A 27,790-nucleotide genomic window follows, 5' to 3' on the forward strand; every position below is an offset into this window, starting at 1 on the left:
ATATTAATGAACAAACATTTTTATATATTTTTTATTTTTCTAATATTTAAAAATAATTTTGTAATATTTAATTGAATAAAAATAAAGCAAGTTTGAAGAGCTAATGCTTTTAAAATTAAATTTAGAAATCTTTTATGATATGGTAAAATACTATGGGCGGTCCCGCAATAACAAAAAATAAGCTTTATGGCATTGTATACTTTCTCGATAATGACGATTAACACGTCAGATTCAATCTAGAATAAGCAAAACCAGAGTAATTATTGAAACGTGCAAGGTTATTTTAGTAAAAGTGTAGCAACAAAATGTTTGATACGCGTCTCTATGAGGTCCATATTCCATCGCCATTACCGACCCCTCAATCCCTTCAAATCCCCACTCTCCTCTCCCTAACACCAAACCTTTGAAGCCTCTCTCTCTCTCTAAAAACTCAATAATTCTCTGTGATTTTTCATTTCTCTCTCTCTCTCTGATTCACAACATGGCTCAGAAGACAGAAAAGGAAGAGACAGATTTCAAGGTCCCTGAAACTTTGACCCTTTGTATCAACAATTGTGGTTTCACAGGCAATCCAGCCACCAACAACATGTGCCAGAAATGTTTCAACGCCACCACGGCCTCCACAAAATCAACCGCCACCACGGCTACCGCATCAAACGCCACATCTACAACCTCCACAACAACAGCAGCAACCACCACGGCTTCTAGCACGAGCGCAGGTGGCGCTATCTTAAAGTTTGCCAGCGATAAAACTTTCAGATCTCGGTTGATCGACCGGTCCTCAGATGCTTCAGGCACAACAAGCCAAAATCCAGAGTCAGATCGGCAAAAAGGCGATGTTGTTGAGAAAAGAGTGGTGAACCGGTGCTCCGGCTGTAGACGGAAGGTCGGTTTGACCGGATTTAGATGTCGATGTGGAGAATTGTTCTGTGGAGAACATCGATATTCGGATCGTCATGATTGCAGTTACGATTATAAATCAGCAGGTCGTGACGCGATCGCGAGAGAAAATCCCGTCGTAAAAGCTGCCAAGATTGTTAGAGTTTGAGTTTCAAAAACAAACAAGAAATTATCCACATCAAAAACCCGAGACAGACTCGATCTCGCCGGATCTCTTTCTCAGATATATGGTGATCGGAAAAGAGTTATAGAGAGAGAGAAAGAACAAATTCTTGAAAAGATTTGTTTCTCCTTTGATGATGATGAATCTATAATTTGCTTTCTTTTTTTTTTAATTTTATTAGAGTTGGTTTATTGAGAAATGAAATTATTGTGGTTTAAGATATTTGAGTTTGTGTTTAGATTTTTAATTATAATTATAATTATTAGGTTATTTGTTTTGTTTAGAAATCATAAATGGAGCTTGAAGCTTGTGGCATGTGAATGTAAATTTAAGAAACTTTTATGGGTTTTATCGTCTTTTTGGGCCTATCAATGAAACTGGAAAATTCAGTTGGAAGGTTTTACAAAGGTGTGGGACCCAGATGAAAGTGACATGTGAAACGTGATGTTAATTTTATCTCGAGCTAGTGGACAAAATGTCGCGATATGGTTTGGAGTTTGACATGATTTGCGATATTATCATCGTCCAATAGGGTGTAGCCACGTAAGGGCGGCACAAAGTTGTCAGGGGAAAAGCTATGTAAAGCTGAGTTGGGTGTGACGGGAACAATTGCGTAATTAGTTGCGTTCTTGTTTAAAACAAAATAAAAAAAAAATTATAGTGGAGATCTTAAAAATGATCCAACGGCTGTGATTCGAAGGCAAGCTGTTAAATAGAAATACCAAGTAATTGATGGGAAAGGAAGGGGGGAGGTGGGTGTGGCCTGGCCTTTCAATGGCTTCAAAAGAGGTCTGGGATTTACATACCAATTAGAGGAAGCCTTGTGTTTTCATTTTATATAAAAGTGCTTTTTATTTAGAAATTTTATGTTCGAATAACACAAAATAGCCACGTGTTATGGTATTATAATTAATTAAACCACCTGTCGGGTAACATTATCTTGGCATTGCCCACAATTGATTCTTTATTTTATTTTATTTTATTTTGTTAACAATAATTAAACACAAATTAAAAATGTAATTGATGACAAATTAGGTTGGGGACCATAGCATAATGCCGGTTTAATATAAAAAGTGGAATATGGCTGGTAGCCCAATCATGGGAATCAACGCGACAACGCCTTTTAAAGCACAAATAATCTTCTATAAAAATAAATACCTCTAATTTAGGCATTTCTTTTTTCTTTATTTTCACGAAATTTGTTTGATAAATCAAACCATATAAAGATATTTAATATATACAAAAAATACCGAGTGTTTAAGACTTAATTATCTTTCATAACACACACTTTAATTGAAAGTTTTACTATGCTAGAGTCATAGGCTTTATTATAATCACAAGATTTTATTATTATTAAAGGATATTTAATAGTTTTTTAAAAAGAAAATTATTGGGGTTCCTAAAACATAATAATTTTATCAATTAACCCTTGTTTCCCGAAAATTACTGCATCCGTTTTTGGATCCTAAAACGTAATTTTTGGAATAATTTTTTTGTGTTTCCATTTATGATTTGTGAAAACAACTTGGGAGAGTAGCTTTTTGAGGCTGGCATCAACTGGGGATGAGGAGGCCTGCAAATAAATTAAATTAAAAATGAAGGTGAATTGGCAGTCCACTTGGCCCACTTGTGTCTTGTGATGATGAGTCGACGTGAAAAAAGTTCACGGCGTAAATTGCTCTGGCCCCGAGGTTTCCTCGTATATTTTAATTTCGTAAGTAGTAGCTCATAATTAAAAAAATAGAAAATAATTTTTTCCCAGATTTTTTTTTTTTTTGGGTAGAAATGTGAATTATTCACCTAATTTTCAATTATTTTAGTAGAAAAATAAAATATTTACCTCTTCTCATGTGATAGGGTAAAAAGCTCTTTAGTGATTAAGATTAGTTATATCCCAAAGTCTCGTGTTTGATTTAAAACAAAATTTTTCACATATGTATAATTTAAAAAAATATATATTTAAAGACAAAATAAAAAAAAAAAGTAATGGGAGCAAGAAAAATATCAAAATCAAGTCACTTTCTGCCATGTGGTGTAGCACATCATTCAGAAAAAAAGTATCAAATCAACTCCAGAGAGGTGTGGTGTGGTGTGGTGGAGTCAGTACAAGGAATAAATCTTTTTTTTTTACATATTTATTAAAGAGAATATTAAGTAACATTAATTAGATAAAAATGGTTGATTTGGTGCATTGTAATGGTCACAGATGAGTCATTTTGTTCATGATTAGAACATGACAAAATTGGTATCCATTTTATTTGTCCACAAATTACCAAGTTGCCCACTATAACCAAACTATTTTTATTTTTATTATTTAATATATTTCATTTTTGTTTATAAGTCATATACCTTAATTACTTCTTCTAATGTTGTAAAACAACTTCAAAAGATAAGTAATAACACGTGAGGATGATAATAAACATAATATGATATAATCTGTTTATTTAGAGATGACATTTATATTTCTAATATAATTTCTTTTATAAAGAGATATAAACTCACGAAATATAGAATTTATTGTCTTACACTTGTTAAAAGTTGAATTTATCTAACATCGTCAAGTTGGTAGATTCTTATGATATATATCTATATATATGGTTGGACTTTCTCCTCACTTGAATTTATTTTCGGGAGTGAGTTCTACCTAAATTCATTATTCCGAGAGAAAAACATGTGAACCTCAAAACTTGGACGGTTGTATTTATCTCTACATGTTGGATTTTCTTCTCTTTGAGTAAATTATTTGCAGCCATAATTCTTAATTAAGTGGGTTGTATTCAATTTTGGCAACTCAATTGTCCTTATAAAAATCCCATTTGAGAAAATATGCTAATAAATTGACAAAGACAAATTTAGGCACGTCAATATTAAATTATATCTTTTTTTTTTTTTTGATAATCGAGGTGTTTGAACCAATTGGTATGCATCTCAACTAATCTCGCCGGCCAAATTATATCTCTTTGTTTCAATTGATAGTTTTACATACATACTTGCTTTGGCAATTGCCAAGTTGGTTGTTCAAACAATTTGGACCATTTCTTAATTTATGCATGTGGGATTTTGTGCAGAGACAAATTAGATGAATTAAAAACGTGATGGGTTGAGATAAGGTTGATTTTTTAAATATTCTAATCTATTAAACAAAGTTGAGAAACAATTTGCCCAATAAAGTAGGCACAGGACAGATTTATTTTACAATTTTAAATGGTGAAAATAGCTGTCAAAGAACCGAAAGTGTCTTCCTTGAGGCTTCCCCACCATTAACCCAAAAAATTATCTCACAAAATTCTATTGGATTATAGCATCAAACAAGAATCATTTACCAACTTGAAACTCTCTTCTTTAAAAATAAATTATATTATTGGGGATATTTTCCATGCTTTTGCCAACTATTGATATTGAAGGATTCATTGTACTTGCTAATGGCTTTAATTTTGCAGCTATGTTTTGTCTGCAAGAAAGATATCAGACGGGGGGCAAGAGTTCTATTCGGCCAAACATGTCCCTTTTAAAATTTCAGAGGACAAACAAAGAGGGTCCCTGTAAAAATGGCTCCCTGTTGACGTGAAGTCATCTCCAGTATGCAATAAGTATAAAGATATATAAGGGGAGTAATCTAGCAACGTGAAGTCATCTCCAGTATGCAATAAGAATAAAGATATATAAGGGGAGTAATCTAGCAAGCGAGGAGCATCAATGGAGATGAACAGAGTGAGATAGACAATTTTAACACATTAGTTCATAGAGTAGCCAGGCTCAGGTGCTAAGAGTAGGCTAATACCAATATTATAATAACTATCTATTTTGCAATAAGCCAACTTTAAAAAAAAGTGTGGCAAACAAGCATAAAAGGGCATACAGATTCAAAGTTAGCGGTTTGGGAAGGAAAACAGATGTAAGATAGAAGAGTAGGCTAATACCAATATTATAATAACTATCTATTTTGCAATAAGCCAACTTTAAAAAAAAGTGTGGCAAACAAGCATAAAAGGGCATACAGATTCAAAGTTAGCGGTTTGGGAAGGAAAACAGATGTAAGATAGATTTAGGCCCCATCCGGCTGGACGAAAGGGTTGGAAATCTCATCTGTACCATCAGTTGGCGACACAAGCATCACAGCAGTTCCCCTACACACCTGCAGTGCAATAACATATTGTTAAATCATTAACAATACAAGGAAAAACCGGCCCGAACATAAAAATATTATATATTTGATGAGTGAAATTTTTTATTAGTTCATGGTTGAAGGCAGCCTGATATCCCTTGCCATTTTAACATGTATCTATACTTTCTGTGAACATGGTGCAAAATTTCCAAGGGCCGATATCAGCACCTTTTTAAAAATTCATCAGTTTGAGAGAACTCCATTGATTGTTATACAGTTCATATACTCCGCCATATATCAAACTGATTTCAAATTTGAAACTATGTCTTGAAAATGGTGCTAATATTAATTTGTCATACAAGAAAATATGAAGCTATGTATTAAGTGGCTATAGATATCTGCTGAGCACGAAATTTTGGTATGCAGTTCACATAATGAGTATATAATTTCATGATGAGAGATGAGAAAACAAATCTCATAAAACTTATTGACAGGTATAATGACAGTTACTCTAACACTCATGCAATCAGATCCTCGTTCATTTAAAACCTATGGCATAAGTGATCTAATTAAATTGGTTTTACAGAGAAAATTCACCAACAGATGCAAGCTATAGAGGCAGAAACCCATCATTTAAATTTCTAAGACAATCCATGCCTAAGTTGGACGTAGATATGCAGGTTACCCCCTTCTCACGGACAATTATGATAAAGTAGAGATACTGAAAAAAAATAAAAAAAAATGAATAGCATACTATTAGGCCAAGTTGCCTGGTTTGATCAGTAGTCTTCAATGGATCATCAGGATCTGCAAAGCAATAAAACAATTTCGAATAAGTTCTTTTCACCAATATCAGAAGCTACACTTTACAACCAAAAAGCTTATACATATATTTACTGAGAATTTCACTGGTCAAGAAAGGGCAATAGCGAGTTCAATTGTAAATACTCAAAGCAGTTCCATAGGATGGTAAAAAGACTTGTTAAAGGAAAGGGTCAGTAGCAAATGGAAGGCAAATTTATAATGGGCCTCTAAAATTTGGATCCTCTACAAAATATCACACTGCTCAAAATAATAATAAAACCTTCCTAGAATAATTATCAAGTTACTCTAAAATAGGGTCAAATCAACCATGTGTTAATTCAGTGACAATCATTTTTGTAATCTAAATAACTCTTTTAACACCCACCTAGGAGGAAGGGTTTTACCATTAAACTCTATGAGAAGATAAGAATCCAACTTTATTCATTCTCGGAAATTAAGCACTCACATTGCACCAAAAACAAGAGTTTGATTGTGAACAAGGCACATGCCTCAAGGGAACCTTACACCATGAGATATGGATCTCCAAAATTAAAACCTAATATAATACCATCTTTCTCTAACAGATTTATCATGGGCAAGGAAGCTCAAGACAATGAGGCCTTGAATTTTCAAGTCTGTTTTTGTATATAAATAAAGTCATTCATGCATCATATGTGGAGTCAAGCCTAAAAAATGAGTTTACTCAAGCCTCTTGAACTGCTTGAGATTTTGAAGACTCAAAAGATATGGTCACCAGTTTAATAGTTTTAATAATCTTCCTTGGCAAGCAACATTTCATATTGAGTTAAAGAATACACAATCCAGGAATAAACCCAACTACTTTTCCCCATGGTATTCAATTCCCTGTATCTCAATTGAAATGCGTTGAAATTTTAAGAAATTCATGTTAGTAGAGCATAGATATAACTAAAGTGAAGTTTTCCCCCAAAAGAATTCTGAATGAGAAAAGGAAAACAACATACCATAATTAATGTGAGAAAAACAGACATATCCATGTACAAAAAGCAAGATTGTTTGTGGTTTGGACCAACTGAAATAACAAATCTAACATTTTTGGAAGAGAATTTCTATTTAACTTAATCCTTCTTTTTATTATCATACAATACATGGCTGAAGGAATCAAAATAAAACCATAACCAGCAGACGCCACAGTGTAACAATAGCATATAACCACCACCCACACTTGTAAGGACACATACGCATACAGAACAATACCCATGTACGATATTGGTGATTACCTCTAAGAAACTCAATAGCTTCATCCAGGACAAGATTTAGCAATTGATCATACCCTTTCAGAGTCCCTGTCACTGTATCCACAAAAACAAAAATGTCACATCACCCTATCAGATACCCACACCAAATCAAAGCAAACCGAGGAACATCACATTAACCTACATGACCTCAAGTCATAAAACAAGACATTAATAAGTTAATGCATATGAAATTTCGGTCCATGATGAACCTTCAGCATTATGATAACCATTCCTCAACAATTATGCTCACACAAGAAACCCAACAAAAAACCCTCTTCTTTCTTTGATTACATTCAACTTATACATTATACACATAATTTAGCTCAAGTAAAATCATTGTGCAATAAGCAGCTTAAAACAATAAAAAATTATAAAAATAAATACAGCAACAGTAAGAACCTTGTCTTCCACCAGTGAGCTTGACTTGAACACCTTTATCTACAAACTTGGCCAAATCCAAAACCGTTTCTTTCCTTCCTGACTATATAAACAAATATATAAAACTAATTAAAAAGAAAAAAAAAAAACACATTTTGAGTTCTGGGTCAGTAAGTTTAGGCTAAAAAAACAATTTATCAAACGAAAAGTTACCATCTTATCCTCCCTGAAGGTTTTGCAGCTACTCCTCTGCTAAAACTCGCTTAAAGAAACCTAAATTGAAGCACGTAGAGAGAAATATTTATCAAAGAATTGAAATAAATTATTATGAAAAATTTTAGAATTATTAATGAAGAGAGCATGAACTTACTCTAAGGCGCCCTCTTTGTTTCCCTCTCTGCGATTAACGATTAAGTTTTGCAGAGGCAATGCGCGAGATAGAAGGTAGTAAAGGGAGTAAGAGAGACCTTGATATGGATCTGGGCTTCAGTCTGGGTTATGTTTTGACCCGTTGGGCCCTCAGGCCCATTTTCAAATTTTTGATGAATTTTTCTCGAGGATCCTCTTTGACTTTGGTTCTCGTATAAGTATTTAACTAAACTCCCTGATCTCTTATTTAATTACAATGAGGGCAAAACAGGAAATATAAAAGGAAAAATATTTATTTAAAAAGAAAGGATATGACATAAATAACCTCACGAGCAAAGGCATTTAAGTAATTTTGTACAAAAGAGAGGGCATCTTCTTAATAAGTAAAACCCTATATTTATGAGTGCAAGGCCCTAGGGTTCGGTTTAGCAGCCGCAGACGCAGAGTGAGGAAGCCCGGGGTGGTAGGAACTAAGAGCAAGAGCAGCGACAATGGTGGAGAAGACAGGCAAAGGAAGGCAAGAAGAGGTTGTTACTCGCGAGTACACAATCAACCTCCACAAGCGCTTGCATGGCTGGTACTAATTTCTTTCTCTTTCTCTTTTCATTTTTTATCGATGTTTCAGATCTGGTTTTTTTAGTTATTTGCTTTTTTTGATGTTTACTTGTTACATATTTGATCTTGATATGTGAAAACCTTTTGTTTTTTTTCAATTATATGTGTGTACGAGCTGCCTGAGAGTATTGAATTCTGGCTGTGAATATATTGTTTAGTAAATGATTCAGGGTTTTGGTGATTGGAATTAGGGTTTTGTTTGTTGTGGAATTGTTTTTCATGAGTAAATGATTTATTGCAAGCAAGAATAGAGACGTTCTTTAGCCATTAGTCATAGACATCATAATGTTCAACAAGCATTTTTCTCTGCAAAGCTTTGGCTATGGTAGTTGATAGTGATTTCTCAAACTAAATGAATTGAGACCGAAAGCCATCAAGGTTACCAGTTGTGTGCAGCATGTTCTGTGCAATTAGCAAAAGTAAATCAAAGTTTAGGACCTAATTGACCCATGTAGGTTTCTTTAAAAAGGCCAAATTCTGTATCATGCTGGTTGCAATGGTATTTTTTTGACTCGCATTACTTTCCATTGTTATTATTAGTGGTGGCTTCAAGCGTAACAATCCAAGTTGTGTTTGGCACTTGGACTCTACCTCTCTACCATTTAGCCAATACACAGTTCAGTGTAATTTTTTTCTTTTTGTTCTTATTTGGAGGTTTGCAAGTTATTTCCAGAGTAACCATGCTTTCCAACATTGTGCAGCACATTCAAGAAGAAGGCACCAAAAGCCATAAAGGAGATCAGAAAGTTTGCTCAAAAGGCTATGGGGACTACTGATGTTAGAGTTGATGTGAAGCTTAACAAGCATGTATGGAGTCGTGGTATTCGTAGTGTGCCAAGGAGAGTTCGCGTTCGCGTTGCACGAAAGAGAAATGATGAGGAAGATGCCAAAGAGGAGTTTTTCTCCCTTGTTACTGTTGCTGAGATCCCTCCAGAAGGATTGAGGGGGTTGGGAACCAAAGTTATCGATGAAGAGGATTGAAATAGTGTTGTGCCCTAGTTAAGACTGGAATTCTTAGTTATATTTTTGTTTAATTTAGTAAATTTTGTTTCTTTCTGGAATTCTCTAAACGACATCCGGGCTGATAAAGTATTTGAACTTATTGTCACTTATGCGGTTAGCTTGATCTCTTAAATTACCTTCGTGCGATGAAAACCTGGCAGTTTGGTGTGGGAAATTATTGTTTCACATGAGCTATATTTAAGAACATTTTCCATTGTCAAGCTTCAATAGATGTGATATAAATTGTTAATAAGGAATTGTTAGGATTATTCCCATTGAATGATACGGTAATGCAAGAGTAGTGTCTCACTTTTTGTATGGATGATTTTGTATAAAGTTTTTATAAGTGAATTATTATTGTTATACAATGGGTTATCGATAGCTTTTATATTGTTAGGATTATTAATATTAAATGATAGGGTGATACAAGAGTAGTGTTCCCACACTTTTTGAATGGATGATTTTGTATAAAATTTTTGTAAGTGTAGTATTACACTTATACAATAACAATGCATTACCGATAGGTCGCTTCTATGGAATTATAAACGGGAAAAATGGTTAATTGAAGGCGAAACATTAATGAAGACATCATATCTCATTATGGAATTATTATATATTACCTGAGAATCTGGGACCACTGTTGGGTATCGTTAAATCCAAATCGTTAAGTTACGGACACTAATGGACAACTTCAATTATCAATGAAGTCCTCGTCAAGAATCTGATCCAGCAAGAAATGGGCCTGAGGGAAGCCCATCTTAATGGACTCTACAGAAGGCCCAGTTTCTCTCAAAAAGCTTGCCCGGGAAGCTCTTCGAAACAAATGGTACAAATACAAATCGGCGGGAATAAGATAATTCAACAAACAGAGACAGAGTATAAAGGACTAAAGGAGAGAGATTTCAGTTTTAATTCGCAAACTCAGATTCAAGGAAGCTGCAGTTGATTCAGGTAAGTTATTTCGCTTTCTGTTTTCATGAATCGCTGTTTGGCTCTTGAGAAAAGTCCAGATTCATTTAATTTCGCTCATTTTACCCTGGAACAAACAGATCCTGAATTCAATTCAGTTGTTATATCTTTATTGCTATAAAATTATGTGAGCTGGATATACAGAGAGCCGGACATTCGATGTCTTATTTATTTATTTTTTTACTTCGTTTTAGAGGTTCGTTACAAGTAAGGATGAATCATAATATACCATTGATTAATTAGTTTTAGCTGGATTAATGGCGATTAAAGATGAAACTGAAATATTCTGGCTTTACATGTTTTATTATATATATAATTTTTACTGGTAATTGCATTCTTGCTTCTGATTTCTGAAGTACTTCATGCTCGTTGAATAGAAGTCCGACTTATGCTAAAGATTTATGTGTGTGCTTATTTAATAATTGATATACATCATATGTTAATCAAGGCTGTGGAGAAAAAATCATGGTTCGGTTATCTGTTTTGAGGTTGTTGATTTTCAAATTCTGTTATTAAATAAGAATTTATTGGTTATTTCATCTTTTTTTTTTCTTCTTAATCTAGATATGGAGGGCCATCTTCAAGCTTCTTCAAAATTAGGGTGTCCTGCTGACAGTAATGAAGCAAAGTACATCTCTGGGCTTAGTACTATACTTGTTGCAACAATTCAGGAAGCAAAGGATAGGATTTCGCAGATAGAGTATATTTTCTGCAGTCAGATATACCCAAATTTTCAAGCAAATTCTAAAAGCTTGCAGAACATATATTCTGAGGCCAGGGAAGCTGCTGAAGATGCATGGAGAGAAAAGGAAAATAGTCTCTTACTCGAGATGAAGCAGCTTCGTCTTGAAAAGCAACAGGCTCTTGAAGAGAATCAGTCTCTAAAGCTTGAGATGGAAAATCCTTTGAAGGAGCAAGAAAAGAAAATAAATCAACTGCTTTCCAAACTAGAGAGTCAACAACTGAAAATTGATGAGCTTGAGAAGGAGCGTATGCAGAAGTCTAAAGAAGTTGATGAGGGGATCGAATTGCAAGGTAAGTTACTCCATTTGTTTCAATCAAAAGTCAGTGTGATTGTGGATCAAAGCAAACAAATAAAAGAGCATGAAGAAAGGGCTAAAACACTTACTGCTGAACTGAATAGCCATAAGAAAAAAGTTGATGAGCTCCAGAAGGAACTTAGTGAAAAGATTGAAAATGTGGCCAGGAGAAAAGATTTGACTGAAAAGATTGAAATGCTATTTTCAGATATTTCAAATAATGAACAGCTGTTGACTGATCTGAAAAATGAGAAGAAACTACTTATTGATAAGTTGGAAGGTTTTGAGGAGAATGTTAGAAGACTGCAAGAGGAGCTGAGGAAAAAGATGGAAGAAGTCGAGGAGGAAAGAAAATTGCAGGGGCAGTTGCTTCAACAAATTGATTTGAATTCTGTTGAAGTGTTAAAGATAAAGCAGCGGTTGGAGGAGTGTGAGAAAGAGAAGAAACTGCTTCTGGATAAAGTGGAAGGTTTGGAGGAAAAAGTTAATGAGCTAAAGTTAAATCTTAATGAAAGAAGTGGTGAGGCAGATGGAGGAAGGGATTCAGATGAAAAGTTACTTCAACAGATAAAACAGAAGGATTCCGAATTGGTGGCTGAAAAGAAGAAAAGAAGGGATGTCATAGATGCTTACAAAAGGCTGAAATCTCAATACAATTTTCTCTGCGCAAAGTCTGGTCTCACAACAGAGAATTTGCTCCAGCAAAACAAGCTAGAAGATGAAAATGATTCATTTAAGCAACATCAAAATCCAGTAATTTCCCCTGGTAAGAATTTATTTATACTTTATTTGGTTTTTTGGGAATCCTAGTACTTGCATGAAAATGAATGCTTTACTTTGTTGCGTTTTTTTTCTGATTGAGATTGGATATTTTTACAGATTTTACCTAGTTTTGGCTAAACTCATAATTGTTTTTGAGTCGAGCCAGGACTCGCACCTGCATGTGCTCATGCATATTCAGATTAACCCTGGACTAGCTATTTTATAGTGATTGCATCTGCTGCTATGCTAAATTCTAATTGTTGTTCTGTTTCCTGGTGTTGTAGACCTTGAAGACAAAAGTCTCAATACTTCCGCGGTTCATTGTGACACAAATAAAGTGAAAAATGAATTTGATTTTAGTGATAACTTGGAGGGTGAGAAAGGAGCCAAATCATTTCAGACTTCAAGCTTTCAGTCAGCTACTTCTAATCTCTTTATAACACCAAAATGTCCCTCAAATGTAAAATCTGCCCCAGCAGCAGGTACAAAGCGACCTGCATCCTCTTGGAGAGAGACCCGGTCCCGCCAATGCCAAGGTGGTGTCGACCCTCATGACGATTTTCTTGATACTCCCTTAGAGAACATAAGAGGAAACTTGAACAAAGCAATGAAGGAAGACGTTCATGATATTCCAGGCCCAGCTCAGGAAGACATGAATCCTGATAGCTCAGATGATGAAACACAGGATATGAACGTCGATCCTGCTCCCCAGAGACAGCAGAAGCCAGATCCAATAGCTGGAAAAAGAGGTTACAAGTATGTTGAACCAGTAAGAAAGAAAGCTGAGAGGGAAAATTTGAAAGGAGTTGAATGCAAGCAGTGCAAGAAATTCTATGATGCTGTTCTTCCCAATGATGGAGGTAAGGACAGTGACTGTAATAAGAAAAATTTCCGCTGTGAACATCATGAAGGTGTTTCTAGGCATAGGTATAAGTATATCCCTCCTATGACACCTGAAGGTTTCTGGAATATTGGATTTGAATCTGAAATGTGATTCTTTCAGTTGAAACTGATATTGTCATTATCGCATTGGCTTTATTATTTGAATTTCATTAATGCAACTTTCTAGTCTTAAGCAAGTTGTTATTGCAACCTTCAGCCACTGCAGAGAATTCTTCAAGGGTCTGCGGAATGACTAACCTTCACTTGACTATATCTGTGATTTAAGATTTTGTTCTGCTCAGAAATGCTTAAATTTTTTATTCCCACTACAGAAGGTTCAGTTCATGAAGTACAACAAAAATATGCAGCATTCTTTAGGCTTTCTCTTGTTTTGAGGACCTGCTTAAACTGATGGGAAACTTTCCAAAACCGTTATATACCTTTTGCACAGGAACTATAAGACACCGGGACAGAAATGAATCACTCAAAATATTTACATCAAAGTGATTGTATACTGTCCATTATTATGTGTGGTTTTTCGTTTTCTTTTGTTCTTGCTCATGTTTGTAAATCATTTAATGTTCAATGTCGTGTTCATTTTTCAATATTAGCTCATTTGATATCGATAGTTCGACACATGAACCCTTGTCAACATACAAGCACATGTCAATGTAAACAGGTTGTATTAAAGGAGATAATAGGCATTGTATTATTTTTCCTACCTTACCCTTCTCATTGGTAATTGTATTTCCTTGTGTTTCTCAGATTATCGAAGTTTAAATATTAATGGAGCTCAACAACTGCTAAATTGTATGGGATTTACATGTTCTTTTTGGTTGAGGCTGCCTCCTTCCATTCTATTTCCTTTCTTTTTTGCTCTTATTTATCAGCATTCTCAATGTTATTAATCGGAATGTGTTCCCATTTTTCCATTACGCTATTTATGAGGCTGAGTTTTCTTTCAAAACTTTATAATTTGTTGGTGCATGATTTAATTGTTTAATGCTGGAGATGGGTTTGAACAACTTCTAATATGATGAACAATACTTTATTTTCAAGCAATTTGTGCAGTGAAGACTAGAGATAAAGTGGGAGTGTGTGTTGTTCGGCATTATGTTTTGTTTTCAATAACTTGGAAGGGCAAGATAAAGTAGAATTTTTGTTCTCTAAACTAAATATTCCATTTCTATAGGACAGCCTTCACATGCTCTGGTCTGGTGGATCCACCATGAATTTAAAAATAATGTAATTTAAACTTTCCCTTTGCTCTCTGTTGTTAGAACTTGTCTTTGTCTGCATCTTATCAGGTATCGCCAGTAAAATGGTTCATTCTCAAGAGCAAGTGTGCTATAAATCGTTCAACATTGCAGAGCGTAGAAGCAATCTGCATTATTCAAAAGTAATTATCTTCAATACTACTTTCTCACTTGGCAATTTGTGGGATGATGGTTCATTTTAACTATCACTGGATTACTTGATGATAAAAGAGTAAAAAAAAAACATGTAATATGGTCTTCCAAAGTTTGAATCCCCTTAATGATAAAAGAGTAAGACGGAGATCTAATATGGTCACTTAAGTTCAAGTTTCTATGAGAATAAAAGAATAAGAGAAGAATCTAACATGATCTCTTGAAATAAAGTCTCCACAATTACTAATACGGGTGATCATTGAAGTTTTTATTCAACCGATAATTTTAACGTCCTGAGAAATTAATTGAGATGTACGTAAACTTGGTCGGATACCTTCGGTCGTTAAAAAAAATAAATTGTGGGATGATTATTAAAGAGAAGAACTAACAACAAGATTCCAATTTAACAATAATTGTTCATTTATTCTAGCCTAACATTTTTGGATTTTAGTTTGGAAGGAGGAACAGTTGGTGGATTTATGAAGAACCATCAAACGACAGAGTGCACTGTGTCAGTTTTTCACTGATTGAAGCTGAGCTATTTATGGTGGTTCTAGTAAGAGGTTAGTATACAACACTGTCTGTGCATGATAGAAAACCTTATAAAAGCGTTGCTAATTTGCGCGGAAAGTTCATGTGGGTGTCAGTGTGACAACATTCACTACCCTAGATTAAATATGGGTATCAGTGCAGTGGGGTAAGATTATTTAATCCCAGCTACGAACATGCATGCATGTAGCTGTATCAGACTTTGACTCCTGCTTTTAGCCTTTGTCCTTTACTACTCCAAACATAGCATTAATGCCAGTAACAATATTTAAAAAGTCTTTGCCTTTAATGAACGCACGCGATGAAATCTATGTGCATTAAATAATAACTTTGTTAGCTGAAATTAAGACTTGAAAAAGCCATTAGTCTCCTTCATCCCCATTGCTTTTAGAAAGAATTTGTTTTGTTGGATAATAGATCATGTAAGTTACTTTGTTTCAGGACAGGTGGCTGCGTTTGACAATTTGGTCATTTGGAGGACAACGAATAGTGCACGAAGAAACAGGAAAAGTGGAAGTTGTTCGATTTGTTAAAAACGAACGTTAAGACTTTTTAATCCAATTAAACATATAAATCTGTAATTTAATGAATATTTTTATTATATGGTATTGGGCATTATCTCATATAATAAAGATTACGTGATATTACCGCATCGAATCCATGTGACAATTGAGCTTTTGTTCACGTGCATGCATGTTGCATCCATTTCAGCTTATACTAATATAATACAATTTAAATTTAATAGAAAATCATCACAAAACATAAACTGATAAAAGCATATTATAAAAACACTTACATTCACTATTACAATAACATTGCAAATAAACAATTATAACATCCCGATATTTCGGATTAGTAATTTACTGGTATTATCCCATACAATTAGCAAGTCCTTAATGGGTTGCCGCACAAGCAATCATTGTTGTCAAACGACGACGATTCGGACTGATTGAACGGTGACCCAATGGGAATCGGTCCACAAAGATGGTTATGGCTCAAATCCAAATGCCCGACATATGCTGAGGAGGATAATGAACTGGGTATCGGACCTTTCAAATTGTTGTAGGATAAATCCAAAACCATAAAGTACGATTTTGACCCGAAAACATCCGGTATGTTTCCCTCTAAAGCGTTTCGGCTCAAGTTCAAGATACCCATACCGGTGTTACTTAACAACTCATCCGGGATTTCACCCGACAATTTGTTACCCTCCAAGTTAAGAGTTGACAAGACTTTCATTTTACCCAATACATCCGGTATCGAACCCGAGATTTGGTTCATGGATAAATCCAAATCCGCAAGCCGATTCATGTTGTTGTTGCCAATAGAAGTCGGGATAGTTCCCGTGAGTTTGTTTCGGCCGAGTAAAGCACGACTTAACATTTTGAGTTTCCCGAAATCCGCCGGGATTTCGCCGTAAAGTTGGTTGTTGGTAAGATCTAGATGCTTTACATTAGGAAGCTGGACTAACGAATTAGGAATCGGACCCGATATGGCATTATCGGCTAAATTTAAAATAGTTAGTTTCTGAAGGTTACCGATATCTTCCGGAATCCCGCCCGAAATCTGGTTACCGACAACGTCCAAAACATGAAGCGAAGAAATGGAAGTTATACACGCGGGGAGTTTCCCGGTAATGCCTTTCCAGTCAGCGATAATTAAAGTACTTAGATGGTCAAGCTGGCAAATGGCCGGGTTAATGGAGCCGGTCATGTACCCGGCCCGTCCAGCTTTAACCAAAATGGGGTCTTCGGACTCTCCACGGAGTGAGATATCAGTGACTCGCTGAGTTGTCGGGTCGCAGCTGACGCCATACCAGTTTTCACAGCATTTGTCGCCCGTCCACGAGTCGAAGATGGACAAGTAGGGCTCGTTGAGGGAGGACTTGAAGGCCAAGAGCGCCGCTTTGTCCGACGGTGTGCAGGCGGTAACGGCAGAGGTAACGGCGAGGAAAACGGTGAGAAATGTTAAGTAAAACACTCCCATTAGTCTCTCTCTCTGTGAATATGTAGAGAGTGAACGTGGCCAAATGTTATATAAAACAGAATGTGTGTTGGTTTCTAAGTGAAGAAGAAGTAGAGGAGGAAGAAGATGGAGATATAGAGAGGACTGACAAGTGAGGAACGAAAGCTGGGTTCGGTAATATTATATACAGAAAATGGGACGAAAGAGCCCTTTCTTAACGTGATGATGTTTCAAAATAAATAATAATTTTTCCTTTTTCAAAATTTAAAATACAAAATACAAGCAGCCATTTTGGGATTTTGGCTAAAAAAATCATTGTAAATACAATTATAAAATATTACTCTCCTAAAATGTATCCTTAATTGATCTTACATGTAATAATGCAAAATAATTACTAATATTAATGCAACTTAATCATTATTGATAAATGAATTTAAGTAGAATTCAAGCCCAAAAGTTAGAGCAAGAGAGTTAGAAATACAACTTTTAACATCATTCCCTATTATACTAGGCGTGATTGGGCATAGCCTAAACCAATTATCGCCATAAACAAGCGTGGAGAAGGGAGCACAAATACAACTTCTAATTTCCTTCCTCACCAAATAACACATGTACATTGTCAGAGTCCAAAACCAATCATCGTCCTAAACAAATGCGGAGAAGGGAGTTACAAATATAATTTTTAATATCCTCCCTCACCATGCTCGATGTGTGTGCTCCCACCATGCTCGGTGTGCTCCCACCATCGCTCTAAGCAAACGTGATTTTAATAATATATACCATAACAATCTAGTGAATTGGAGACGTGAGACAAATATAATTTCTAAAAATTATAATTACTTATTCACTTGGTATTATTTTATATAGAAATATTGGATATGCATAAATATTAAATAGAAGCACAATGTAACGGAATAATTCTTATTTACAAATTTATTTTTGACCCCACCATGATTTCAAAATTAAATGTTATCTTTTCATAATTGAAAAAGCTCCTTTATTTTCTTATCCAATCTCCATATTTAACAAAGTATTAGCTATAAAATTAATTTCTTAAAAAATAAAAAAAATTAACCCATAATTATGTTCACCTCTTAATTAAGTTGGTTTATATGCTCTTTAATTATGGTGGGGTTGAACTTGAAGATATGAATAATGGTGACCCTACCCATGACCCACTTACATGTTTGCCATGTGATGGGTGATATCAAAAGCAAAAGAATAAAATGATAAAATCAATCTCATATAGATTTGCATACTTTTTCTTCATGAGATTCACCATCATTTTTTTCATAAATTTCCCTTGAAATCTTGTCTCTCCTTATTTGTTTTCTTCATGTCAATGATTTAACCCATATTGTGCTCCCATTAAAGGAGAATCATATTAAGATAGTGTTAATAATCACAATTATTATAAATCACTGTTATTATTAGACATTTAGACTATTTTTTTTAATTAAAATCCAGAATCTTTGCCGGGCAAGAGAAGGAATGTGGGGGTGTCTATAATTAATTCTAGACTTAAGGCATCCCTTTAAGGTTTGATATTTTTAGATGAAGAATCGAATCTAAGACTGTGTGCCTATAACCATCTAAACTAACCATTAAGTCTCAAGAGATTTTTGAAATAGTAAAAATCATCTTACTGTTAATGAACTATCAAAATTTCGACTATTACGGATTAATAAATATTTGTAAAATTTTGTGTATTTTAACACCTCAAATTTAATGAATGAAGATTTTTATTATTATTTGATCATAACTGAGGGTCAATTTATTAACACTTAATTGTAATTGAGACAAGAAGAAGATAAGACTTGAAGGAAGCCACAATATTAATTAATTAAATATTTGGTGAAGTTTGAGAGGCATGGCTGGTAATTACTAAATTACCTAACAACTGACAGATTGGTGAGGGTATTAGGGCCAACTGTGTTGATAGGATGAGAGAACATGGGATTGTGTTGTCTTGTTTAGAACATCATTCAAAGACCTCACATGAAGAGGTTCAACTCGAACCAGCCTATGAGGATTTGTATATTACCTTGTCAGGGAACAAACCCGTGAGGTTTTGGATTATTAATTAATTTTTTCTCAGAGATGATGAAACTGTTAAATGTCGGTGGAAACAGTTATGACTGTTGCTGCTAAAGCTGTTCTGTGGAACCCAGAAATCACATTTGGATTACTACAGTATTTGGGATAAATTTAAGGGTTTGATTGGATCATGATGATCCGAAAGGCTTTAGAATGGGTAACGTTACCCCTTGAATCTTGATCGCCTAATAATAGCTCCCGTCGCACCTAAAACGTTCTGTAATATCTGAAAATCAAGACATGAAAAGAGGAATAGGAGTATATGAAAGATGGGATAAGATGGCAGCAATGGTGCAATAATATCCACAACATTTATGGTTCAAGCTGGGATAAAACAATCATATAATTATTAGTGTTGTAAATGGTATACTACCTTTTGCTAGACCTATTAAAACAATTGAAATTAGGCAAAAATGTCTTCAGTGATAAATGATTGTTCTCCGTCGATAGAAGTTTCAGATGGAATTTTAAGCTGCTCATAGTTTAGCTGTCTAGCAGCTTCATACAAAGCAATGCCAACACTGACGGAGAGATTCAAACATCTAACGTAAGTTTCAACCATTGGAATCCGAATAGTCCCACCACCAAAGGTTTTGCTTTTGCAGTCTTGTAATGCTTCAGGGGGTAGACCACAGGTTTCTGAGCCAAATATGAGATAATCGCCTTTCCGGTAGGAGAATTCCTGCAAAAATAGAATATATGTCTAAGCCACCGTTTCAGAACAATTCAGTTAAGTAACTAAAGAGGGAAATTTAAAACATTGGACGGTAAGCATAAAGTTTAAGAGTTAACATGGAGTATACTGGAAATTTCGAAGGCCAAAATGGGAGGCTCCTAAACAGAAGCAGAGTGAGAAGGAAAAGAAGAATCCTCAGGAACTCAATTAATGCCTCTCCATGAACAGAAGGGATTCTTGGAAAGAAAGCACTTTAAAAATTGTATCGACTTATCAAAAATTAACTGTGCATCATTTAAAGTATTTTAAATTGTTATTTGAATGGGACATCTTACATTGCCCATGTATTATTCACTAATGTACGCATTTTCTATAAGTTCGATAAAATTGAACCATAATCTGGAAAAATGACACTTGAATAAAACAACATTTTCTTAAATTTATGCTAACAAACATTATTAGGAGTCGAGGATTGGACACCAAAAGTAGATTCAAAATTTGGCAACTTACTGAATGTGTCGCCGTTCCTCTTTTAGTAAATGCCAGCAACCGCTTTTTCCCTTCCTGTACCAGAGAACCAAAAACAAATGTAGTCAGAGAAGAGGTAGAAAGGTGGGATCTGGGGCGGGGAGCAGAAGGTCTCCAAGTCCGTTGAGAAGTACCTGTTGCTTGAAATACTCTCGAAACTCTGCCCATGAACTATGAACTTTAACAACAACGTATCTAAATTTGACGGTTAATTCTTGAAAACAGCATCTTCAAACAGAGTTCAGAGAATGAAGAAATTGATAATATAAACTTAGATATCCTTGATGCCCAAGGCTTATGGGAGCACCAACAAGCTTATATAACTAAAGGGAAGGTCACTGAGGTTTGGTGTTGCATGTCATGCTTTGGCATGAAGGGCAAGAATCTATGGCCAAAACCCTAACTGAACCCACGAGAAAGAGAGAGCATAACATAAATCATATAACAGATGTAAAGTATAGAATGATATATTTTAAGTATTCTGCTGAGTTTGAATCTGAAAGGATTAATATATGTCTTTGCATCTTTAGTTCTAGTATTGTGCATGAGTGATGTCAATAAAAATCTAACAATGAATTCACTAATGTGACAGAAACAGAATCCCACCCAATAAAACTAGCAGTGAAGAACTGCAGATAAAATATATGTTTGGATACGGCCAGTAGTCCAATCCAGCACGCTTCAATTTTGTATCATCCACTTGAAATCCTAATGGCTGAAAGAATGTTAAATGGCCATATGAGAACAAATCCTTAAGCTGATGGCAAAAGCAGAGAAAATCTTAATAAAAAGATATTCAAGTGACAACAGGTAATATCAACCCCAACTAGGTGTAGCCCAACAGCTGATGCTGCACATGTTCTCGCAATGCAACCTGTATTTCCAGGAATCTGCCAAGGACAATAGAAATCTCAGAGCCAGCCTTGAGAAATTGAGGTTGTCTGCAACCCAAAAACATCGAGAAATTATGATTTTAGAACACCACAAAAAGTTGGAATGCCCAAAAAATTGTTGTGTATACTTTGGGAGAATAAATAAAAGAAAATATGTGTAGCAAGAACGCCATGCACAATTAATTTTTTTATTAACCCAATGAAAACATTTATGAAAAATGGCTAATATTAGTACAGTTACATTTAACCAAACACTTGTGAGGAAAAAAAAGATCGCACAGCCAACAAACAGTCATTTCAGTAATCATTGTTGATCCACTGTTATATGAATCGATGCACCTTTGTAGAAGCCAATAATGAAAATCATCAATTAACAATGACAAGTATTGAGCTCATCAGAAGTTAGAACTACAGGCACCCAATTCAGCACACTAAAAATTATCATCATATTGAATATCACAAATGAGACAATGCTAACCAAAACAACCCAATTCTTCTTCAACGTGTCATCTTCAGCTACATACCAACTAGTGTAAAACTGTTAATACTATAAACATATATGCCGTTTCGGATGCCATGAAAAGGCAAATGACTGCAAAAACTTCTTGATTTCCAACTAAATGTTTCACTAATCAATTCTCTAAAACAGACTCAAGAAATTTCTACAAATATTGGTGCAATGCCAATTAAATATCTTTATCATATTAGCTACTTATCCTATTCATCTCATTAGAATTAATTAACTCAAGCTCTTTATCACAATAGCATCACAATGGTTACCGTCAAGAAATTAAAGCAACTCAACTGAAAGGAAGTTAAAGGTTTGATTATTGTACCTGAGGGGAGACTAGAACAACTTGAAGAAACTTATTTGCGGAGACATTATTAACAGCTTGACCAACACTATGTGGCAGTGACACTTCATTCTCTCTTTCAGCTGCATCCACAAGAGAAAGATAACAAAACAATCAAAATACAAAACCATAAGAAAAACCAAAAAAACTTAAACTTACATTTACAAATAGTAGAGATAAAAAGATTTACGCAGAGAGCAGAGAGTCGAGAAGCGAAGAGAGGAGGAGGAGAAGCTGTGCTTGAATTTAGTGATGCTGAGAGAGCGAAAGAGAGAGACTTTTGAACGAAAATGAGTATGCAAAGGCGTTATAACGTTCAGGGTCTTGAGACTCGTTGAGTCCATTCCCTCACTCACTCGCTAACTCACTGAGTCTTTGAGGTTTTGCAGCTGGGTTCTTCAGGGATGAGATGAAGATTTCAGCAATGAGCAATTGAGCAGAGAGGCTGCTGCAAAGAAAGCTGTTGTTCCTTGTTACTTTATTTTGGTTTTTTTCACTTTAGTCCTTTATCTATACTTATTTACACCTTGTTTGGTAAATAATATTTTTGTTAAAATTAATTTTATAACATATTAAATTTATTTTTACCCTCTATTTTCTTTGACTTTCACTTATCATCCTACTCCTAATTTAATTTATTTTCGGTATCTTCAAATTTATTGGTAATTATATTTATTTATTTATTACATTTTATAAATTGGAAATCATGTTTCTTAGGTATTATTAAATAAAATATATTTTTTTTGCACATAAATAATATATAAAAGTTTTTTGAAATTTATTAAATTATTTTTTTGAGGTTTTTTCAACTTCATCCGATTTTTTTTTTAATAACTAAGAAATTGATGACATAGCTATTTTAAGAAAGTTGAAGAGATATTTTAAATATTCCTAAAGAATGAGTCCTCAATTGGAAAATATTTTCCATATACAGCGCAGCCCTAATCGGAGGTCACGAGTTCTCTTCATTCTTATTATAATCACTCAATTCACCGAACCAGTTTCCTTTCGATTCCACAAAAAAAGCCCATTGAGATAATCTCTATCTCGTATTGAGAATCTGATCTCTTTGTTAAAGTCAAAATTACGATTATTTGGGTAAATTTTATTTTTTTTTTCTTGTTAATTTTGAATGTTTGGTTGATTAAAGTTTAGATTTACGTCATGTGGTTTCATTTTAGGGTTTTTTATTTAGGATTTTGTTTATGATTTATTATTCATTTGTTGATTGAAAATTGTTGGTCGGGATTAATCTAGCATATATTTGCATATATTTTAGCGGTATATTAATGAATGTTTAGGATTTCATTGTGGTTTATTTTTGTACCAATTTGATTAATCGTGACAATTTTGGAAAATTCTGAGATGCGAATTATTTGTCAAAAAGTGGTTTTTGATGATTTCGTGAAATTTTGGATCTTGATTATTGGGGTTTCAGAATGCGTTAGATTTTGAACTTGATTTTTTGATGTCAATTATTTTGTTTACAAAGATTGTGTGGTGGTGCTTTGTTTTTGAATGTGCTGATGGTGTGTTGCCGAACCCATGTTTGTCTTGGGGGAGGTATATCCAATTTTGAATGAATTATGCTGTGGCAGAATTTTTTTTTTTTTCGGTGATTATAGGATATGGGTGTTGATGCTTGATCAGTTTGGCCCTGTTATGCAATTTAATTTTTGTGTGTGCATAATGGGATGGATTAAAAGTTCCAGTTCAATATCTGAATAGCTTGGAAGCTTGCTTGTTGAAACAGCTTAAATACTTTTGGCTCCTAACCAATGGAGAAAGGAACACCTCCTAGCCTTTTTGTTAATGATGGCTCCTTCATGGAGAGGTTTAAACAGCTTCAACAAGGCAAAGACAAGGAAAAGGAGAGGGAGAAAGGCACTACATTGGTAGAGGAGTCTAAACCCGTCAAGATTGTATCAGGGACTTCAACTCCTAAAGTATCTTTAAGAAAACCCATTGTGGATACACAGAAATCCGGCCCTGCTACATCAGGTGGCAAACTTGCATTCAGCTTGAAACAAAAGTCTAAGGTTGTGGCACCTCCTGTTAAGCTTGGTGCAGATGAGGATGAAGATGAGACAGATGCTGAAAATGGTTCAGGTGATGCACCAATGAAACGGCAGAAGGTGGGGCAACCAGAGGCATCTGAGCAATCATCAAGACAAGCTGCAGTTGGTAATTACTGTTTATATATAAATGTTCTTTTATCTGGTTGGGTTTTATTGAAAGGCCTTTGTGGATCTTTTGGAACTTTGATTTATTGGAGAACAAGAAACAGGGAAGAGATAAATAATCTATGCATATTGTTGATGTTTTATAGTTTTATTGCCAGTTAGTGGTGCATATTTTTCAACTTATTACTCCTTGAGGAAGATATTGTCAATGTCTTGCTATCTTTTTTATGCCTACTTTTAAAGATTGTTGATGTTAAAAACTATTATACTGCTTACTTCTGTCAAATTAATCATGTTTAATAGTTGTGTGACTCACTTCGTGAGGGAAATAATCTAGGCATATTCTCTGATCTTGAACTGGTGGATGAAGAGGGCAAAACATTCTTGAATATTTCTGTCTCATGAATGCAGCTTATACCTTAAGTACCAATCAACATTGGTGGAAAGAGATGTTCAATGAAAGATTTGGAATATGTGGCAGCCTGCTACAAGAGTAATTTGCATTCCCTTGTTCATGGTCTCGGTATTAATAAGTTTTATAAGTGATATGCAGCGCCACTTTCCCCAAGTGATCCTACTGTGAAGAAAGTTGCAGACAAATTGGCAAGTTTTGTTGCCAAACATGGAAGGCAATTTGAGCATGTAACTCGTCAAAAGAATCCTGGAGACACACCATTTAAGTAAGTTGTTCTCCTATCTAATTTCTCCATTATACTGTCTCTCTCCTCTCTCTCTCTCTCTCCTCTTCTAAATGTGTGGGGTATGTTTTGGTTGGGGAGTACTTCATACATAGTGGAGAAGTTGAATTCTGCATGTGTGTGGCTTCTATTGTTTCTCTGCCACAATTTTTTTTTTTTTTTTTTTTTTTTTTTGGTTGCTTAGGGTTTGGTATATCTTGTTTTTATGTTAATTCAGATTCCTTTTTGATGAGAGTTGCACGGACTACAAGTATTATGAATATCGGCTTGCTGAGGAGGAAAAAACTCTTTCACAGACCATGGAGACTCAGACGCCTCAAAGCGGTGGGTATTCTACATTTCTGCTATATCACTGTTTATGTCAGCTTTATGGGTAAATGCAGAGAGATGTATAAAATTTTGATATCTTCTTGGAAATGTTCTCATGAGACAAGAACCGCTATTTATTTCTATTATTAATTTAAGTCTTATGTTTATTTTCCTCATTTTCTGACTTTTTTCCCCTTTAAAGTTATGATATCTTCTTGGAAATTTATTTATAATGTTGGCTACTTCTTTTGGATAGGTGGCATGAGCACTGCAGCCTCTAAATCTACTAATGTTTCTCAAAGGTCCCTTCAGCAGCAAAATTATCAAATCCCTGCCTCAGCTTTATATGAAGCCGCCGAAGAGCCAACAGATTCTTTGGCTTCAACTCAAGCAGCTTCATGGGGAGGACCTGGCTGTGGTATCTATCTATCTCAATTAATTAATTTTGGATTTTAATTGAGAGATTTTTTTCTGTAAACTCTTATAAAATAAGAAAAGATTCTTGCCATTCCTGATTTGGGGCTCTATTAAATCAACAAACATGTAATTATACGTCTATTCCTATTCATTATTTAGTGCAATATTTTATGACGTTTTCTTAAATTTTAGGTGAATCTAGTGGACCACCTAGTGCTGATCCTATAGCTATGATGGAGTTTTACATGAAGAAGGCTGCTCAGGAAGAGAAGAGGAGACAGCCTAAACAGTCGAAGGATGAGATGCCCCCTCCTCCTTCCCTCCAAGGTTTTTATCTGCTCATGATTGAAGCAATTTTCCACTGGGTGGCTGGAAGCTTTTTATTCTAGTTTTCTTGCAGGAATCAACTGTTCCTTCTCCAATATTTCTTTTGTATACAACAAACGTAACTTTCACCATATTTTAGGTGCAGGTCCACCTTCTAAAAGAGGTCATCACATGGGTGATTACATTCCACTACAAGAGCTTGAGAAGTTCATGGCTACCTGTAATGATGTAGCCGCTCAGAAAGCTGCAAAAGAGGCTGCAGATAGGGCAAAAATTCAGGCTGACAACATTGGGCATAAGCTTTTGTCCAAAATGGGTTGGAAAGAAGGTCTTTCCCCTTGCACTTTTCTACGTATTTGATATGATTTGAGTGAAGTTGTAGATAATGCAAGCTTAGAAATATTGATGGACGGAAGTATCTGAATTTTTATGGCAATGATTGTTCATTTATATGCTTGTATAACTCACAGGTCCTGTTTTTATTTGCAATGCTTTTCTTAACTATTAGCATTATCTCCCTTGTGTTTGTTTTTCTACTCATTGCAAGTAGGAAGCTTGGAGTGCCTTCATAAGAAGTGTGATCTGTTTAATAAGGCAGCATGTAAATTCTTTGCAAGGTCATTTGAGCTGGCCAAGAAAAAAAAAATTAGGAGCTGTTCATCAAAGTTGTATTGCAATATGGTTTTTTGAATTTAAGAGTTATATGAGTATATGCTTGACTAACTTGCTAGTTAAAATGTGTGCACAGTGGCATTGTGTGTGAATGACTTATGTTGAAATTGTTGTATGTTGGTACCTTGCCAAATGGGTAAATGGAGTAGATGTGGTTTCTTAGGAATAGCGGCTAGTCAGCTACTGCTTTTTGATTCATAATACATTCGCGAACTAAATTTTTTCTTCAGTTTGTCTGACTTTAGCAGTCATGGAAAATACTTGTTCATGTTTTCCAATTTTTTTTTTTTCTTTATTTGATGGAGAAGCTTGGTAACCTAACTCTGTGGATTTCAGGTGAGGGTCTGGGGAGCTCCAGAAGTGGAATTGCAGATCCAATCATGGCAGGTGATGTAAAGACGAACCATTTGGGGGTTGGTGCACATAATCCAGGGGAGGTGACGCCTGAAGATGATATATATGAACAGTACAAGAAGCGAATGATGCTTGGTTACCGTTATAGACCAAATCCTATGGTATGATCTCTATGTTTGTTAATTTTTTTTTTTTTTTTTTTTTTTTCGCATTTCATACATTTGCTATCTGCTCGTGTTGGTGGTTTACCGATTATGTTTTGATTTTTCTTTAACAGAACAATCCCAGAAAAGCATACTACTGAGCGGCGTGTTATTTTGTCATCAACTCATCATCTATTGAATATTGCCTCCAAGAAATAACTAGATGTTAAAACTACTTGTTATTTGTGAGAAAAGGAAAATTAGTTTTGTTGTTTCACGATAGAACAAACTTGTTTGGTGTTTGTTTTGGTGAAATTTAATGCTAACTGAATTGCTATATATATGCCATGACAAGATTAATTGTTTGAACAATCCCCTATTACAGGGCCCGACACGGCTCATCTTGTATCTGTCAAGAGTTTTGTTTCTTTTTCTTCTTGATTCCTCACT

The 27,790-nt window shown here is 34.9% G+C and overlaps 7 protein-coding genes across 9 annotated transcripts; 4 read left to right on the forward strand and 3 right to left on the reverse strand.

Moving 5' to 3' along the window:
• The first annotated feature begins 341 nt into the window (after positions 1 to 341).
• LOC116116183 (zinc finger A20 and AN1 domain-containing stress-associated protein 5) lies at positions 342 to 1,181 on the forward strand. The gene has a single exon (XM_031402277.1). The coding sequence runs from the start codon at positions 482 to 484 to the stop codon at positions 1,046 to 1,048; it is 567 nt and encodes a 188-aa protein (XP_031258137.1). The 5' UTR covers positions 342 to 481; the 3' UTR covers positions 1,049 to 1,181.
• A 3,566-nt stretch (positions 1,182 to 4,747) lies between these two features.
• On the reverse strand, positions 4,748 to 8,116 carry LOC116116189 (sm-like protein LSM7). Of its 2 annotated transcripts, XM_031402287.1 has the most exons (7): positions 7,998 to 8,116; positions 7,841 to 7,900; positions 7,649 to 7,730; positions 7,232 to 7,303; positions 5,923 to 5,975; positions 5,098 to 5,198; positions 4,748 to 4,958 (listed from the first exon to the last, which is right to left on the reverse strand). In XM_031402287.1, exons 2-6 carry the CDS (start codon positions 7,841 to 7,843, stop codon positions 5,109 to 5,111), a joined length of 300 nt encoding a protein of 99 aa, XP_031258147.1. In that variant the 5' UTR covers positions 7,844 to 7,900; positions 7,998 to 8,116; the 3' UTR covers positions 4,748 to 4,958; positions 5,098 to 5,108. The 2 variants fall into 2 exon arrangements, with proteins under 2 accessions (XP_031258147.1, XP_031258146.1); XM_031402286.1 differs by lacking the exon at positions 4,748 to 4,958 and having other exon boundaries at positions 4,960 to 5,198.
• Positions 8,117 to 8,404: 288 nt separating this feature from the next.
• On the forward strand, positions 8,405 to 9,896 carry LOC116116185 (60S ribosomal protein L31-like). Its single transcript, XM_031402280.1, has 2 exons — positions 8,405 to 8,573; positions 9,313 to 9,896. Exons 1-2 carry the CDS (start codon positions 8,488 to 8,490, stop codon positions 9,590 to 9,592), a joined length of 366 nt encoding a protein of 121 aa, XP_031258140.1. The 5' UTR covers positions 8,405 to 8,487; the 3' UTR covers positions 9,593 to 9,896.
• A 402-nt stretch (positions 9,897 to 10,298) lies between these two features.
• Positions 10,299 to 14,124, forward strand: LOC116116195 (protein gamma response 1). The gene is made up of 3 exons (XM_031402295.1): positions 10,299 to 10,564; positions 11,147 to 12,388; positions 12,669 to 14,124. Exons 2-3 carry the CDS (start codon positions 11,149 to 11,151, stop codon positions 13,376 to 13,378), a joined length of 1,950 nt encoding a protein of 649 aa, XP_031258155.1. The 5' UTR covers positions 10,299 to 10,564; positions 11,147 to 11,148; the 3' UTR covers positions 13,379 to 14,124.
• A 1,855-nt stretch (positions 14,125 to 15,979) lies between these two features.
• On the reverse strand, positions 15,980 to 17,352 carry LOC116116197 (DNA damage-repair/toleration protein DRT100-like). The gene has a single exon (XM_031402300.1). It carries the CDS (start codon positions 17,208 to 17,210, stop codon positions 16,107 to 16,109), a length of 1,104 nt encoding a protein of 367 aa, XP_031258160.1. The 5' UTR covers positions 17,211 to 17,352; the 3' UTR covers positions 15,980 to 16,106.
• A 2,264-nt stretch (positions 17,353 to 19,616) lies between these two features.
• Positions 19,617 to 22,697, reverse strand: LOC116116198 (putative tRNA (cytidine(34)-2'-O)-methyltransferase). Its single transcript, XM_031402301.1, has 7 exons — positions 22,428 to 22,697; positions 22,220 to 22,320; positions 21,312 to 21,380; positions 21,147 to 21,205; positions 20,625 to 20,685; positions 20,473 to 20,526; positions 19,617 to 19,968 (listed from the first exon to the last, which is right to left on the reverse strand). Exons 1-7 carry the CDS (start codon positions 22,579 to 22,581, stop codon positions 19,690 to 19,692), a joined length of 777 nt encoding a protein of 258 aa, XP_031258161.1. The 5' UTR covers positions 22,582 to 22,697; the 3' UTR covers positions 19,617 to 19,689.
• Positions 22,698 to 23,149: 452 nt separating this feature from the next.
• LOC116116190 (SURP and G-patch domain-containing protein 1-like protein) lies at positions 23,150 to 27,712 on the forward strand. 2 transcript variants are annotated; one of them, XM_031402289.1, is made up of 9 exons: positions 23,150 to 23,335; positions 23,974 to 24,421; positions 24,974 to 25,100; positions 25,336 to 25,442; positions 25,684 to 25,845; positions 26,037 to 26,171; positions 26,311 to 26,499; positions 27,180 to 27,358; positions 27,475 to 27,712. In XM_031402289.1, exons 2-9 carry the CDS (start codon positions 24,016 to 24,018, stop codon positions 27,499 to 27,501), a joined length of 1,332 nt encoding a protein of 443 aa, XP_031258149.1. In that variant the 5' UTR covers positions 23,150 to 23,335; positions 23,974 to 24,015; the 3' UTR covers positions 27,502 to 27,712. The 2 variants fall into 2 exon arrangements, with proteins under 2 accessions (XP_031258149.1, XP_031258148.1); XM_031402288.1 differs by having other exon boundaries at positions 23,991 to 24,421.
• Positions 27,713 to 27,790: the final 78 nt, after the last annotated feature.

Source organism: Pistacia vera, unplaced genomic scaffold, assembly GCF_008641045.1.
Source record: "Pistacia vera cultivar Batoury unplaced genomic scaffold, PisVer_v2 Contig764, whole genome shotgun sequence".
In the NCBI taxonomy this organism is placed as follows: domain Eukaryota; kingdom Viridiplantae; phylum Streptophyta; class Magnoliopsida; order Sapindales; family Anacardiaceae; genus Pistacia; species Pistacia vera.